Raw genomic sequence first — 16,613 nt, 5'->3', positions numbered from 1 at the left:
CTATACATACCTCGCCCTAAACATCAGCGCCACAGGTAACTTCCACAAAGCTGTGAATGATCTGAGAGATAAGGCAAGAAGGGCCTTCTATGCCATCAAAAGGAACATTAAATTTGACATACCAATTAGGATCTGGCAAAAATAAAAAATACCTTAATCAGTTATAGAACCCATTGCCCTTTATGGTTGTGAGGTCTGGGGTCTGCTCACCAACCAATAATTCACAAAATGGGACAAACACCAAATTGAGACTCTGCATACAGAATTCGACAAAAATAATGCATGCAGAGCAGAATTAGGCCAATATCCGCTAATTTTCTAAATCCAGAAAAGAGACGTTAAATTCTACAACCACCTAAAAGGAAGCGATTCCCAAACCTTCCATAACAAAGCCATCACCTACAGAGAGATTAACCTGGTGAAGTCCCCTAAGCAAGCTAGTCTTGGGACTCTGTTCACAAACACAAACAGACACCACAGAGCACCAGGATAGCAACACAATTAGACCCAACCAAATCATGAGAAAACAACAAAATAATTACTTGACACATTGGAAATAATTAACAAAAAAACAGAGCAAGCTAGAATGCTATTTGGCCATAAACAGAGAGTACACAGTGGCAGAATACCTGACCACTGTGACTGACACACACTTAAGGAAAGATTTGAATATGTACAGACTCAATGAGCATAGCCTTGCTATTGAGAAAGGCTGCCATAGGCAGACATGGCTCTCAAGAGCAGACAGGCTATGTGCACACTGCCCACTAAATGAGGTGGAAACTGAGCTACACTTCCGGACCTCCTGACAAATGTTTGACCATATTAGAGACACATATTTCCATCAGATTACACAGATCCACAAAGAATTTGAAAACAAATAGAATTTTGATAAACTCCCATGTCTATTGGGTGAAATACCACAGTGTGCCATCACATCAGCAAGATTTGTGACCTGTTGCCAAAAGAAAAGGGCAACCAGTGAAGAACAAACATCATTGTAAATAAAATCCATATTTATATTTATTTATTTTCCCTTTTGTACTTTAACTATTTGCACATACTATAACATTTGAAATGTCTTTATTCTTTTGGAACTTTTGTAGTGTAATGTTTACTGTAAATGTTTTTGTTTATTTCACTTTTGTTTATTATCTAGTTCACTTGCTTTGGCAATGTACAGTTGAAGTCGGAAATTTACATACACCTTAGCCAAATATATTTCAACTCAGTTTTTCACAATTTCTAACATTTAATCCTACTAAAAATTCTCTGTCTTAGGTCAGTTAGGATCACCACTTTATTTTAAGAAAGTGAAATGTCAGAATAATAGTAGAGAGAATGTTTTATTTCAGTTTTTATTTCTTTCATCACATTCCCAGTGGGTCAGAAGTTTACATACAGTCAATTAGTATTTGGTAGCATTGCCTTTCGTTTTTTAACTTGGGTCAAACGTTTCGGGTAGACTTCCACAAGCTTCCCACAATATGTTGGGTGAATTTTGGCCCATTCCTCCTGACAGAGCTGGTGGAACTGAGTCAGGTTTGTAGGCCTCCTTGCTCGCACACACTTTTTCAGTTCAGCCCACAACATTTCTATAGGATTGAGGTCAGGGCTTTGTGATGGCCACTCCAATACTTTGACTTGTTGTCCTTAAGCCATTTTGCCACAACTTTAGAAGTATACTTGGGGTCATTGTCCGTTTGGAAGACCCATTTGTGACCAAGCTTTAACTTCCTGACTGATATCTTGAGATGTTGCTTCAATATCTCTACAAAATTTTCCTGCCTCATGATGCCATCTATTTTGTGAAGTGCACCAGTCCCTCCTGCAGCAAAGCACACCCACAACATGATGCTGTTCTTCAGCTTGCATACCTCCCTCTTTTTCCTCCAAACATAACGATGGTCATTATGACCAAACAGTTCTATTTTGTTTCATCAGACCAGAGGACATTTCTCCAAAAAGTACGATCTTTGTCACCATGTGCAGTTGCAAACCATAGACTGGCTTTTTTATGGTGGTTTTGGAGCAGTGGCTTCTTCCTTGCTGAGCGGCTTTTCCGGTTATATCGACATAGGACTCATTTTACTGTGGATATAGATACTTCTGTACCTGTTTCCTCCAGCATCTTCACAAGGTCCTTGCTGTTGTTCTGGGATTGATTTCCAATTTTCGCACCAAAGTACGTTCATCTCTTAGAGACAGAACGCGTCTCCTTCCTCAGCGGTACAGGTGAAAGCGTTGCCTTCAGGTGTTTGGAAATTGCTCCCAAGGATGAACCAGGCATTTTTTCTAAGGTCTTGGCTGATTGATTTCTTTTGAATTTCCCATGATGTCAAGCAAAGAGGCACTGAGTTTGATGGTAGGCCTTAAAATGCATCTACAGGTACACCTCCAATTGACTAAAATTATGTCAATTAGCCTATCAGAAGCTTCTAAAGCCATGACATAATATTCTGGAATTTTTCAAGCTTTTTAAAGGCACAGTCAATTTAGGGTATGTACACTTCTGACCCACTGGAATTGTAATACAGTGAATTCTAAGTGAAATAATCTGTCTGTAAAAAAAATGTTGGAAAAATTACTTGTGTCATGCAGAAACTTCGACTTGCCAAAACTATAGTTTGTTAACCTGTGGGGATAGGGGGCAGTATTTACACGGCCGGATAAAAAAAACGTACCCGATTTAATCTGGTTACTATTCCTGCCCAGTAACTAGAATATGCATGTAATTATTGGCTTTGGATAGAAAACACCCTAAAGTTTCTAAAACTGTTTGAATGGTGTCTGTACCTGGGTTAGGATAAGGTAATCCTTCTAACCCCCCCCCCCCGTAAAAGATTTAGATGCACTATTGTAAAGTGGTTGTTCCACTGGATATCATAGGTGAATGCACCAATTTGTAAGTCGCTCTGGATAAGAGCGTCTGCTAAATGACTAAAATGTAATGTAAAAATGTCTGTGAGTATAACAGAACTCATATGGCAGGCAAAAACCTGAGAAGATTCTGACCAGGAAGTGGCCTGTCTGACAAGTTGTTGTTCATCTTGGCTCTTTTTATTGAAGACTGAGGATCTTTGTTGTAACGTGACACTTCCTACGGCTCCCATAGGCTCTCAGAACCCGGGAAAAAGCTGAATGACGCAATTCAAGGCCCAGGCTGAAACACACTAGCGCATTTGGCAAGTGCTCTATCAGAGGGCCTTTAGACTGAGGCTCGTGCATGAGAGGATAGCATGCTTTTACTTTCTCTCTCGTTGAATGTAAACAGGCTTTGCCGGTCGGAATATTATCGCTTTTTTACGAGAAAAGTGGCATAAAAATTGATTTTAAACAGCGGTTGACATGCTTCGAAGTACAGTAATGGAATATTTAGAATTTTTTTGTCACGAAATGCGCCATGCTCGTAACCCTTATTTACCCTTTCGGATAGTGTCTTGAACGCACGAACAAAACGCCGCTATTTGGATATAACAATGGATTATTTGGGACCAAACCAACATTTGTTATTGAAGTAGAAGTCCTGGGAGTGCATTCTGACGAAGACAGCAAAGGTAATAACATTTTTCTTATAGTAAATCTGACTTTGGTGAATGCTAAACTTGCTGGGTGTCTAAATAGCTAGCCCTGTGATGCCGGGCTATCTACTTAGAATATTGCAAAATGTGCTTTCACCGAAAAGCTATTTTCAAATCGGACATATCGAGTGCATAGAGGAGTTCTGTATCTATAATTCTTAAAATAATTGTTATGTTTTTTGTGAACGTTTATCGTGAGTAATTTAGTAAATTCACCGGAAGTGTTCGGTGGGAATGCTAGTCACATGCTAGTCACCTGCTAATGTAAAAAGCTGGTTTTTGATATAAATATGAACTTGATTGAACAGACATGCATGTATTGTATAACATAATGTCCTAAGATTGTCATCTGATGAAGATCATCAAAGGTTAGTGCTGCATTTAGCTGTGGTTTGGGTTTATGTGACATTATATGCTAGCTTGAAAAATGGGTGTCTGATTATTTCTGGCTGGGTACTCTGCTGACATAATCTAATGTTTTGCTTTCGTTGTAAAGCCTTTTTGAAATCGGACAGTGTGGTTAGATTAACGAGAGTCTTGTCTTTAAAATGCTGTAAAATAGTCATATGTTTGAGAAATTGAAGTATTAGCATTTCTAAGGTATTTGAATAACGCGCCACGGGATTCAACTGGCTGTTGAGTAGGTGGGACGCAAGCGTCCCACCTAGCCCAGAGAGGTTAACAAGAAATTTGTGGAGTGGTTGAAAAACTAGTTTTAATGACTCCAACCTAAGTGTATGTAAACTTCTGACTTCAACTCTAAATATGTGTTTCCCATGCTAGTAAAGCCCCTTAAATTGAAATTGAAAATTGGAAGAGAGAGAAAGACAACAGGCTAAAAGGGTGAAGGAATGGAGGGAGACCACCATTGAGAGCGAGAGACAAACAGAGAGAAAGAAAGAGACAGGGGGAGGAAGGAGAACATATTGGATGGGATGGAGGGGACCACCATTGTGAAAAGCAGGGTGGGGATAATTGCACCACTTGTGCCTGTACACCGCTCCCTCATGTAATCTCATTAAAATGTCCCATTCTGCCTACTTAACGAGCCATTAGACTGTCCTTAGCCCAATTATCAGAGGCTCTCGTGCGTCCCAAATGATACTCTTACTTCTCCAATATAGTATGTAGTACTATGAGCCCTGGTCAAAAGTAGTGCACTATAAGGGGAATAGGGTGCCATTTGGGATGCTGTCGCGGACTTCATATTATATGGAGTACATGCAGCCTCAGAAATCAGACCCTCTTTCTTCTCCAGAGTCTGGGCCATGGAAGTAATACCATTACGATGGTGCTGTCAAGCCCAGAGGGTACTGTAGCAGGGTAGGACACTACTCTATTGGAGGGAACAGCTAGTGCTGAAAGCCTGTCTACCACACAGCAGACAAAGTTAATGGAGTAGGGCGCAATGGCCTTATTATTCTACTCTTATCAGAGCATGATGCACAAACAAAGATACTTCTCTTTAACTCTGGTCTCTCTTTCTCTCTCTCTCTCTCTCCATCCCTCCCTCTCTCTCTTGGACTCTGGTCTCTTTCCCTCTCTCTTTCTCTCTCTCAATGTATCCCTCTCTCTCTTTAACTGGTCTCTCTCTCCATCCATCCGTCTCTCTCTTAATCTCTGGTGTCTCTTACCCTCTCTCTCTTTTTCTCTCTCTCATTACTGCTCAGTCTTCATCTCCCCCCCCCCACCCACACACACACACACACACACACGCGCACATACACAAAAAAGACACACACACTCACACACGGTATGCTGTCTCTGTGAGCTCCTGCTTAATTATTTCCCAGGCCTCCCTCTAAATGAACGGTGGAAGAAATTATTTGCATATCTTTTTCATTTAATGTGGAGAGGAGAGCTAGAGAGCGTTGTTCTAAGAGCTTGTAGTAAGATAAAGGCCGGGTCTTATCTGAGCACTTTATTAACACAGAAAACAAATAGCACGGACAAGCCAGGTCATCCGGGACTGGGGGGACAGTGTGTGCGGCTCAGTCTAAATCACTGCTGTCTGGTGGGGGGAGATAAGGTAGAGGCTGGTCCCTGTCCCGCTTTTCCAGACCCAATCTCCATCCAGCAGCAGGGTAGCCAGTCCAGGCCCAGATCAACCTGTACACTGCTTAGAACAGAATGAATGGGTATGGGTGTTGTGATAGAAAGCAGAGGACAACATTGTTTTGTTAATGAACCAAAAAAAAAAATTGCTCTGATCTGAAATGGGATAGATATCGTGACCTGAGCTTTAATATAGAAAGATAAAATGGACGGAGAGGATTCAATGGTCCAGAATAACAATGCAAAGAAGAACGATAGTGTCTGGTCTCCTACAGTATCTCTACAGTATGTGTACTACTCAGTACCCTTTCTGGTTCTACCTTCACATCTTTGTTTGTCTCTGCACTCTCTCTCTCTCTCTCTCTCTCTTTCTCTCTCTCTCTCTCTCTCGCTCTCTCTCTCTCTCTCTGCACTCTCTCTCTCTCTCTCTCTCTCTCTCAATTTAAATTCAATTGAAGGGCTTTAGTGGCATTGGAAATATATGTTAACATTGCCAAAGCAAGTGAACTAGATAATAAACAAAAGTAAATAGACAATACTAATTAACAATTAACATTACACTCACAGAAGTTATAAAAGAATAAAGACATGTCATATTATGTGCACATAGTTTAAGTACCAAGAGAAAATAAATATGGGTTGTATTTACAATGGTGTTCGTTCTTCACTGGTTGCCCTTTTCTGCTCTCTCTCTCTCAATTCAATGGGCTTTATAGGCATGGGAAAACAAGTGAATTAGATAATAAACAAAAGTGAAATCTCTCTCTCCCAAGCCTCTCTCTCTCTCCCTTTCCCTCTCCCAAGCCTCTCTCTCTCCCTCTCCCTCTTCCTCTCCCTCCCAAATCTCTCTGAAAAAGAGACTGTACAATTTTCTGAACCCTATCATTTGGTGAGAGATTACTCTTTTGTCAGAAGATAACTGGGAGGCATAAACATACAAATAAAATTGCAGCTTGTTACGAAATAAATACAGGAGTAAGAATGTAATAAATGACATGACAAGAGTAGCTCTCTCCCGCAACGTGCTCTGCCTCGTCCTACACGACACACATCTTCCATCCCTCCATCTATTCTTCACCCTCCCTCACTTCCCTGACCTCTCTGTCTTCCTCCTTTCTCAGCCCCATGGCTTTAGAAGAACCTCCTCTCCTCTGTTCCGCTCCTCTCCTCCGTTCCGCTCCTCTCCTCCGTTCCGCTCCAATCCTCGTTCCACTCCTCTCCTCTGTTCCGCTCCACTCCTCTGTTCCGCTCCTTTCCTCCGTTCCGCTCCTCTCCTCCGTTCCGCTCCTCTCCTCCGTTCCGCTCCTCTCCTCCGTTCCGCTCCACTCCTCTGTTCCGCTCCTCTCCTCCGTTCCGCTCCTCTCCTCCGTTCCGCTCCTCTCCTCCGTTCCGCTCCACTCCTCCGTTCCGCTCCTCTCCTCCGTTCCACTCCTCTCCTCCGTTCCACTCCACTCCTCCGTTCCATTCCACTCCTCTCCTCTCAGCCCAAGGCAGCACTCTGCTTGACCGCTCTACTGATCGCTCCTCTCGTCTGTTCCACTCCTCTCCTCTGCTCTGTTCGTATCCTCCGATCCGCTGCTCTCTTCTCAGAAAGCAGGCACTCAACCGTACATGAGTGAAAAAGGTGGTCCAACCAACCAACAGCCTATCACTGTGGTTCAACCAACCAGCATCCTGTCACTGTGGTCCAACCAACCAGCATCCTGTCACTGTGGTCCAACCAACCAGCATCCTGTCACTGTGGTCCAACCAACCAGCATCCTGTCACTGTGGTCCAACCAACCAACAGCCTGTCACTGTGGTCCAACCAACTACCAGCTTGTCACTGTGGTCCAACCAACAGCCTGCCACTGTCATATAGAAGGGATGAAGGTCCAATAACCACACCCTCCCTCCAAACTGGCTAAGACCCAATATCAATACTACTGTAGTAATCCACTTAGAATATAATGCCCAATATTTTGCTTCATTCTGTGGTACAATATACTGTAAGTAGTATTGGCTTGTGTGAGCCGGAACGGATCATAGGAGCAGGAGCATATGTTCTGTTTCTGTACAAGTACACCCCCTGGCCAGGATGCTAGTCAGTCTAGCTGCTTAAAGCTGAGTGCTTAGCAGAGATGCATTGGGTCTCATTTTTACAGTCTTACGTATGACTCACCATGAGTCGAACTCCCATCCTTCCAATCTACTGGCCTCTCATTCACCTCCCTGTCACAAGTACAGGCTGTCAGTAGCTTATTCTACCAAACACACTGTCAGAAGCCTACTCACCCACCTTACCAGAGCCTCCTCGACTCTCCAGTGGTGCCCTCACCAGTTGCTGTGTAGACATTAGATACAGGGGTAGATACTTTACTTGTTGTCTGTATCTCCTTTATGGTCTGATCTCCTAATTCAGAATGACAGTTCACTATCTTACCTTTCACCACCAGACCTTCCTGCAGCCTCCATGTGATGTGTAGACAGGGAAGATACATGACAGGGAGGGGAGAGCAGGGTTCACATGCCATACCCTGTCCCGGTCTACTTGATCCCTTAACTCCAACTGACATGATAAGAAGAATCCTTTGCAAGGCCCCTCCATGTCCCCATCTCATCCTGTTGAGTCAGACTCAGTTCCTTTAAGATCTGCTTTGTATCTGAGTCATGAGCTCGGAGCCTGACCTCCTTCAACCCCTGCAACCCAGCTACTATCCATCCCACTCCATGCCTCACTCTCTCTCTCGCTGTCTAACTCTCTTTTTCTTTCTGTCTCTCTTTGTCTCTCTCTCTTTTATGGACTACTCTTTCTCCCTCCCTCTCTCTCTCTTTCTTTCTCTCTCCCTCTATCTCTCTCTCTCTTATATGGACTACACTTTCTCTCTCTATCGCTCTCTCTCTCTCTCCCTCTCGCTCTCTCTCTCTCTCTTCCCATCCCCATCCCTTCTTCAATAATTGATGCTGTTCGTTCTTGCTCCACACTCCACACCAAATTACAGTTAGTCCCCTGAACCCTTACCTGCCCACACAGAATTAATGTTCTGATGTGACAAAACATTGTCAATCTGCCGGAAGAATGGAGCGAGTCAGAATTCAATCTCAGAAAAGACAAGGGGAGAATGCACTCGATCACTGTAGTGAAAGTCCTCATTTCTCTTTCTGTAGTTGTGATTGGTCTTGAGAAAGTCTGCGTCCCAAATAGAACACTATTCCTTACATAGTGCACTATTTTTGACATTGTTGAATGTAGTGCACAATTTGGGCAATAGGGGGCTATTTGGCAGTGATGTAAAGTACTTAAGAAAAAATACTTTTCCTCTACTGGATCGGTGGGTCCCCCGTGAGACGGTTGAGCTAATGTAGGCTAATGCGATTAGCATGAGGTTGTAAACAACAAGAAAATCTCCCAGGACATAGACATATCTGATATTGGCAGAAAGCTTAAATTCTTGTGCACTGTCCAATTTACAATAGCTATTACAGTGAAACAATACCATGCTATTGTTAGAGGAGAGTGCACAGTTATGAACTTGAAAAGTTATTAATAAACCAATTTCATTGCCTTGCAAAAGTATTCATCCCCCTTGGCATTTTTCCTATTTTGTTCCATTACAACCTGTAATTTAAATAGATTTTTATTTGGATTTCATGTAATGGACATACACGAAATAGTCCAAATTGGTGAAGTGAAATGAAAAAAAGAACTTGTTTCAAAAAATTCTACAAAATTAAAAACAGAGAAGTGGTGCATGCATATGTATTCACCTAACTTTGCTTTGAAGCCCCTAAATAAGGTCTGGTGCAACCAATTACCTTCAGAAGTCACATAATCAGTTAGATTGCACACAGGTGGACTTTATTTAAGTGTCACATGATCTCAGTATATATACACCTGTTCCGAAAGGCCCCAGAGTCTGCAACACCACTAAGCAAGGGGTACCACCAAGCAAGCGACACTATGAAGACCAAGGAGCTCTCCAAACAGGTCAGGGACAAAGTTGTGGAGAAGTACAGATCAGGGTTGGGTTATAAATAAATATCAGAAATGGTGCGCCGACATCCCACGGAGCACCATTAAATCCATTATTAAAAAAATTGAAAAAATATGGCACCACAACAAACCTGCCAAGAGAGGGCTGCCCACAAAAACTCATGGACCAGGCAAGGAGGGCATTAATCAGAGAGGCAACAAAGAGACCAAAGATAACCCTGAAGGAGCTGCAAAGCTCCACAGCGAAGATTGGAGTATTTGTCCATAGGACCAATTTAAGCCGTAAACTCCACAGAGCTGTGCTTTACAGAAGAGTGGCAGAGAAAAGCTATTGCTTGAAGAAAAAAATAAGCAAACACATTTGGTGTTCGCCAAAAGGCATGTGGGAGACTCCCCAAACATATGGAAGAAGGTAGTCTGATCAGATGAGACAAAAATGTTGATATTTGGCCATCAAGGAAAATGCTATGTCTAGCGCAAACCCAACACCTCTCATCACCCCGAGAACACCATCTCCACAGTGAAACGTCGTGGTGGCTGCATCATGCTGTGGGGATGTTTTTCATCGGCAGGGGCTGGGAAACTGGTTAGAATTGAAGGAATGATGGATGGCGCTAAATACAGGGAAATTTAAATGTAAATGTCTTGGTCAAAGCCCAAACCTCAATCCAATTGAGAATCTGTGGTATGACTTAAAGATTGCTGTACACCAGCGGAACCCATCCAACTTGAAGGAGCTGGAGCAGTTTTGCCTTGAAGAATGGGAAAAACCCCAGTGGCTAAACGTGCCAAGCTGACAGAGACATACCCCAAGAGACTTGCAACTGTAATTGCTGCAAAATTTGGCATTGCAAAGTATTGACTTTGGGGGGTGAATAGTTATGCACACTCAAGTTTTCTGTTTTTTTGTCTTATTTCTTGTTTGTTTCACAATAAAGCATATTTTGAATCTTCAAAGTGGTAGGCATGTTGTGTAAATCAAATGATACACCCCCCCAAAACATCTATTTTAATATGAGGTTGTAAGGCAACAAAATAAGAAAAATGCCAAGGGGGTGAATACTTTCGCAAGCCAGTTTAGGCACATTTGGGCAGTCTTGATACAACATTTTGAACAGAAATACAATGGTTAATTGGATCAGTCTAAAACGTTTCACATACACTGCTGCCATCTATTGGCCATCATCTAAATTGTGCCTTGGCTGAAATAATACATTTTGCCCTTTCTCTTTCATTTCAAAGACGATGGGACAAAAAACTACAAAAAAGCTCATGTTATTTTTCTTTGCATTATCTTTTACCAGATCTAATGTGTTATATTCTCCTACATTCATTTCACATTTCCACAAACTTCAATGTGTTTCCTTTCAAATGGTATCAATAATATGCATATGCTTGCTTCCGGTTCTGAGCTTCAGGCAGTTAGATTTGGGTATGTCATTTTGAGCAAAAAAAATGTATAAAAAGGGGTGGATCCTTAAGAGTTTAGTTTTTTTGGGTGACTACACTTGACTATTTATATTTTTGACAACTTTTAATTTTACTCCACTACATTCCTAAAGAAAATAAAGTACTTTTTACTCTTTACATTTTCCCTGACACCAAAAGTACTCCTTACATTTTGAATGCTTAGCAGGACAAGAAAATTGTCTAATTCACGCAGTTATCAAGAGAACATCTCTGGTTATCCCTACTGCCTCTGATCTGGCAGACTCACTAAACACAAATGCTTCGTTTGTGAATTTTGTCTGGCTATCCATGAATTAAAAAAACAAGAAAATCGTGTTGTCTGGTTTGCTTAATATAATACATTTTAAATGATTTATTCTTTTAGTTTTTGATAATTAAGGTACATTTAAAACCAAATACCATTAGACTTTTACTTTTAAGTAGTATTCTACTGGGTGACTTTCACTTTTACTTCAGTCCTTTTCTTTTAAGGTATCTTTACTTTTACTCAAGTATGACAATTGGCTACTTTTTCCACCATTGCTATTTGGTACGCATCCAAAGGGGGTTGCAGAGTTTGGTCTCATCAACACCAAGAGTTCACCACTCTTGCCTCTATCACAAGCTCCTTCTATTCCTCTCAATTATTGTTTGGTTCAGTTTAATCTCTCTGTTTCTCACAGTTTCTGTTTTTAAGTTTCTATTTATCCACCCACAAGCCACACTGCTTTTGACATCTACAGAAAAACTGGTTAAAAAGCAATTAAGGAGATTATTGTTGTTATCAATCTCATTTGCACGTACGTCTACTGGGAATGAGAGGATGAGAGTGATGATATCCTTTTCATTGTCATTACTCTGACTCCTTACTGTATCCATTGTCAAAGCCTTCAATGTCATTACCCTGACTCTTAGTGTAGCCATTGTCAAAGCCTTCATTGTCATTACCCTGACTCCTTAGTGTAGCCATTGTCAAAGCCTTCAGCTTCAATACCCTAACTCTTAGTGTAGCCATTGTCAAAGCCTTCAGCTTCAATACCCTAACTCTTAGTGTATCCATTGTCAAAGCCTTCAGAGTCATTACTCTGACTCCTTAGTGTAGCCATTGTCAAAGACTTCATTGTCATTACCCTGACTCTTAGTGTAGCCATTGTCAAAGACTTCATCATCATTACCCTGACACTTAGTGTAGCCATGGTCAAAGCCTTCATTGTCATTACCTTGACTCCTTAGTGTATCCATTGTCAAAGCCGTCAGCATCATTACCCTGACTCTTAGTGTTTCTATTTTCAAAGCCTTCATCGTCATTACCCTGACTCTTAGTGTAGCCATTGTCAAAGCCTTCACTGCTATTGGAATAGTGTTCCAGTATGTGGGCACCTATTTTGACACCTAAATATGTTGTTTCTTTGAGTTTTGAAATGCCTATGTTGATTGATGATTTGTTGTTAGCTTATTGTCACCTGGTTATTAGTCAACTTGTTTAAATGGGGATGGGATGTGCTATATATGTATATACTATGTTATGTACTCTAAACCATAAACTGTGTGCAAAAGGTTGAATGTTTTTCACAAACAATACATTCTGGGAATGTTTAACTAGCTAAAAAGTCTGCCAAAAAGAAAGCAAGAAAAAAAAAAAAAATGTGTTTTGGAAATCATTTTGGCAAGACTTATGTTACGAAAATGTTTAAATTTGTGATTTGGTTTTGGTTTATACATTAACATAACTCTATTAACCTAGTTGAAACTTCAGCGTGCTAGTTCTCAATTAATATAGGAATAATTGGTTGGCTAAAATTAAAATAAAATGATTTGAGTAAGTGAAGTTGGGTCGATGAAATGTTGTAGGTAACTTTTTGTTTATTTTAAACGTCTAAAACGTATTAAAAACTTTGTGGCAGTTGTTATAGCTCAAGAATTAAGTAATGACATTTAACCTTTGACTTTACAGACTTTAACCACTGAAATGTCTCTTTAAACTTTAAAGGCAACAATGATAACGAACGCCTGGCGATTGCTAGACAGCGAATCCCATATCGACTTGGTCGAGTAGTTGATGAATGGCTACTCGACAAAGGTAAAAACATTGATTAAAACTTCAAATTAAAATAATTTGATCATAACCCAGTAATACTTTTTGTAACCAATAAACCTTAAAAAATGTAATGTTCAGTAAAACTTTAATAAAACTAAATAATTTAAAAACAGTTAAATGTAGCTAGCTAGTAACATTGCACACTTTCTTTTTAGAGATGTCAGCTTCAGGTTAAAGGGACTGTAAACATAAATCTAACTATTTCCTGAAGTAATATCAACACTGATAAAATGTATCTAAATTATTATAACATTGTTGTCATTTGATACCTAAATGATCAACAAAAAAATGTCCAGTTAAATTATACATGCAGTTGATATTTGTAGTGTTGTATTTTATACACATATATACATGTATGTGGTTGTTTATAATGGATCATACTGATTCAACTTCTAGAAATGTTCAATGATAAATAGAGTGCAATATTAATTGGCATAAAGAAAGTGAGTCCCTTTAACGGATATTGTAAATATGTATAGGGAATGAATATCAAGGCAATGTATCATAAAACTCAAAAGTTGCATGCCTTTTTGTATGTTTCTAGAAACCAAGTTGTATCTCCCACCATGATTCTTTTTCATTTTGATGTGTTCTGTTTCACTTTTTATGTTCCCTTTTATTTTACTGTCACCAATGACACTTTTGTTATGTCCCTCATTTTTCAAAACTCAGTGTATATTTTAAGTTGCATTCGCTTCTTGCTAAAAGGCGGTCTTGGGATGATGATAAAAGTCAAATGAATAATTTTTACTTTGGCAAAACTTTTGAAATGTATGTTAAATATCGTTTTAACTTTAGAAATGTATGTTAAATATAGTAATGAAACCTAAAACTTCAATACATACCATAACTATGAATTATGTTTTTTATTATCATAATGAAACTTTAAACTTTTTTTAAGTGGTGAGTGTTTTCAAAGAAATTCAAGTGTCAAGCTATTCAAAGAGGATAATTGGAGACTGTAAGATGGCACATCTGTCAACTCTATTTTCTCCACAGACAAACTGTCCCTTTTTAAATTCCATCACATATAAAAACTCACACTTCTAATATGTTCTTATTATTTCAAGGAAAAAATAAATTGCAGCATAGCCCAATGCTGTCAAGTAATACTAGATTTACACACAGTTAAATTGACTTGATTGTCCTTTTAGCAAAGCTGCAGTACATTGATTTACCACAACTGTTTGCTTTATTCTTTCTCCCTTTGAGTCTGTGTGGTTCCATCCCATCATTCTAACCGCAATAAATTACCATGAGAGGCTTGCCTCTAGCAATGCGTAATTTATCGCAACTCATTAGCCGACTGGGCAAATAATCTGTGTTCCTATGCGCAATTATTTTTCATCACGCTTCAATTTTTTATTTCTGTTTTGACTCAACATACAAGTAGGGAGTTAGTGGTGGCAGAGTCAGTCCACGTTCCATCCAACATACATTCTTGTATATATGTAACATTGTTTTCCCACAGGTCGGCAGCTCACTATCTTCAACAGCCAGACCACCATACAGATAGGTGGCTGGGACAGGGACAGGAGTCGCTCGTTTCAGGGCCAGCTCTCAGGCCTCTACTATAACGGGCTGAAGGTGTTCAACATGGCCACGGAAGGAGATCCTAACATTCGCATCCAGGGGAGCGTGAGACTGGTGGGAGAGTCACCCTCTTCCATCACGCCACAGTCCAGTGCCAATACGGGCAACCGGTCGGAGACGTCCACCTCCATTATGGAGATCACCACGACGACAGCGTCCAGTAGGAAAGTGAAGCAGACGACGCCACGGGAACCTCAGCAGGTAGGAGAAGTCAAAACTTAAGATAAGATATACTTTAGCATTATTATTTATTAGACATTTGTCTTATGCTTTGTCTAACCAATATACAGTGCTTATACACACAAAACACATTGGGTTGGAGAGGCTGGGCTGGAGCAGAGGACTGCATAGGGCAGGGCTCAAACCTTCTGGTCTTCTTATTCTCTGTACAGTCAGGTCTAAAATGTTTCATCTTTCTCAAGGGTGCCAATAATTAAGACCTGATATTATCTTTTCTTGTTATGTGTCTTATCCTGGTCTGAGATCTGTCTGTGAGCCTGGTCTGAGATCTGTCTGTGAGCCTGGTCTGAGATCTGTCTGGGAGCCTGGTCTGGAATCTGTCTGTGAGCCTGGTCTGGGATCTGTCTGTGAGCCTGTTCTGAGATACTGTATGTCTGTGCTGTATATCTTGGTCTATGAGCCTGGTCTGAAATCTGTCTGTGAGCCTGGTCTGAGATCTGTCTGTGAGCCTGGTCTGAGATCTGTCTGTGAGCCTGGTCTGAGATCTGTCTGTGAGCCTGGTCTGAGATCTGTCTGGGAGCCTAGTCTGGAATCTGTCTGTGAGCCTGGTCTGGGATCTGTCTGTGAGCCTGTTCTGAGATACTGTATGTCTGTGCTGTATATCTTGGTCTATGAGCCTGGTCTGAAATCTGTCTGTGAGCCTGGTCTGAGATCTGTCTGTGAGCCTGGTCTGAGATCTGTCTGTGAGCCTGGTCTGAGATCTGTCTGTGAGCCTGGTCTGAGATCTGTCTGGGAGCCTAGTCTGGAATCTGTCTGTGAGCCTGGTCTGGGATCTGTCTGTGAGCCTGTTCTGAGATACTGTATGTCTGTGCTGTATATCTTGGTCTATGAGCCTGGTCTGAAATCTGTCTGTGAGCCTGGTCTGAGATCTGTCTGTGAGCCTGGTCTGAGATCTGTATGTGAGCCTGGTCTGAGATCTGTCTGTGAGCCTGGTCTGAGATCTGTCTGGGAGCCTGGTCTGGAATCTGTCTGTGAGCCTGGTCTGGGATCTGTCTGTGAGCCTGTTCTGAGATACTGTATGTCTGTGCTGTATATCTTGGTCTATGAGCCTGGTCTGAAATCTGTCTGTGAGCCTGGTCTGAGATCTGTCTGTGAGCCTGGTCTGAGATCTGTCTGTGAGTCTGGTCTGAGATCTGTCTGTGAGCCTGGTCTGAGATCTGTCTGGGAGCCTGGTCTGGAATCTGTCTGTGAGCCTGGTCTGGGATCTGTCTGTGAGCCTGTTCTGAGATACTGTATGTCTGTGCTGTATATCTTGGTCTATGAGTCTGGTCTGAGATCTGTCTGTGAGCCTGGTCTGAGATCTGTCTGTGAGCCTGGTCTGAGATCTGTCTGTGAGCCTGGTCTGAGATCTGTCTGTGAGCCTGGTCTGAGATCTGTCTGGGAGCCTGGTCTGGAATCTGTCTGTGAGCCTGGTCTGGGATCTGTCTGTGAGCCTGTTCTGAGATACTGTATGTCTGTGCTGTATATCTTGGTCTATGAGCCTGGTCTGAGATCTGTCTGTGAGCCTGGTCTGAGATCTGTCTGTGAGCCTGGTCTGAGATCTGTCTGTGAGCCTGGTCTGAGATCTGTCTGGGAGCCTGGTCTGGAATCTGTCTGTGAGCCTGGTCTGGGATCTGTCTGTGAG

General features: G+C 41.4%; 1 protein-coding gene across 12 annotated transcripts in view; it reads left to right on the top strand.

Annotated features, from left to right (window-relative positions):
- The window catches only part of LOC106611148 (neurexin-1a), a 778,513-nt gene that overhangs the window by 658,586 nt on the left and 103,314 nt on the right, over positions 1-16,613 (top strand). For 8 of the 12 annotated variants that reach the window (XM_045724959.1, XM_045724909.1, XM_045724917.1 and 5 more), the window contains 2 exons: positions 13,049-13,138; positions 14,628-14,950. In XM_045724959.1, the coding sequence (XP_045580915.1) occupies positions 13,049-13,138; positions 14,628-14,950 (413 nt within the window). The remainder of the gene's footprint in view (positions 1-13,048; positions 13,139-14,627; positions 14,951-16,613) is intronic. The other 4 variants (XM_045724935.1, XM_045724928.1, XM_045724953.1 and 1 more) reach the window with 1 other exon arrangement.

The sequence above is a fragment of the Salmo salar genome, chromosome ssa01 (assembly GCF_905237065.1).
Source record: "Salmo salar chromosome ssa01, Ssal_v3.1, whole genome shotgun sequence".
NCBI lineage: Eukaryota > Metazoa > Chordata > Actinopteri > Salmoniformes > Salmonidae > Salmo > Salmo salar.
The sequence above is the reverse complement of the archived record's forward strand: the minus strand, read 5'-3'. Positions and strand labels throughout refer to the sequence as shown.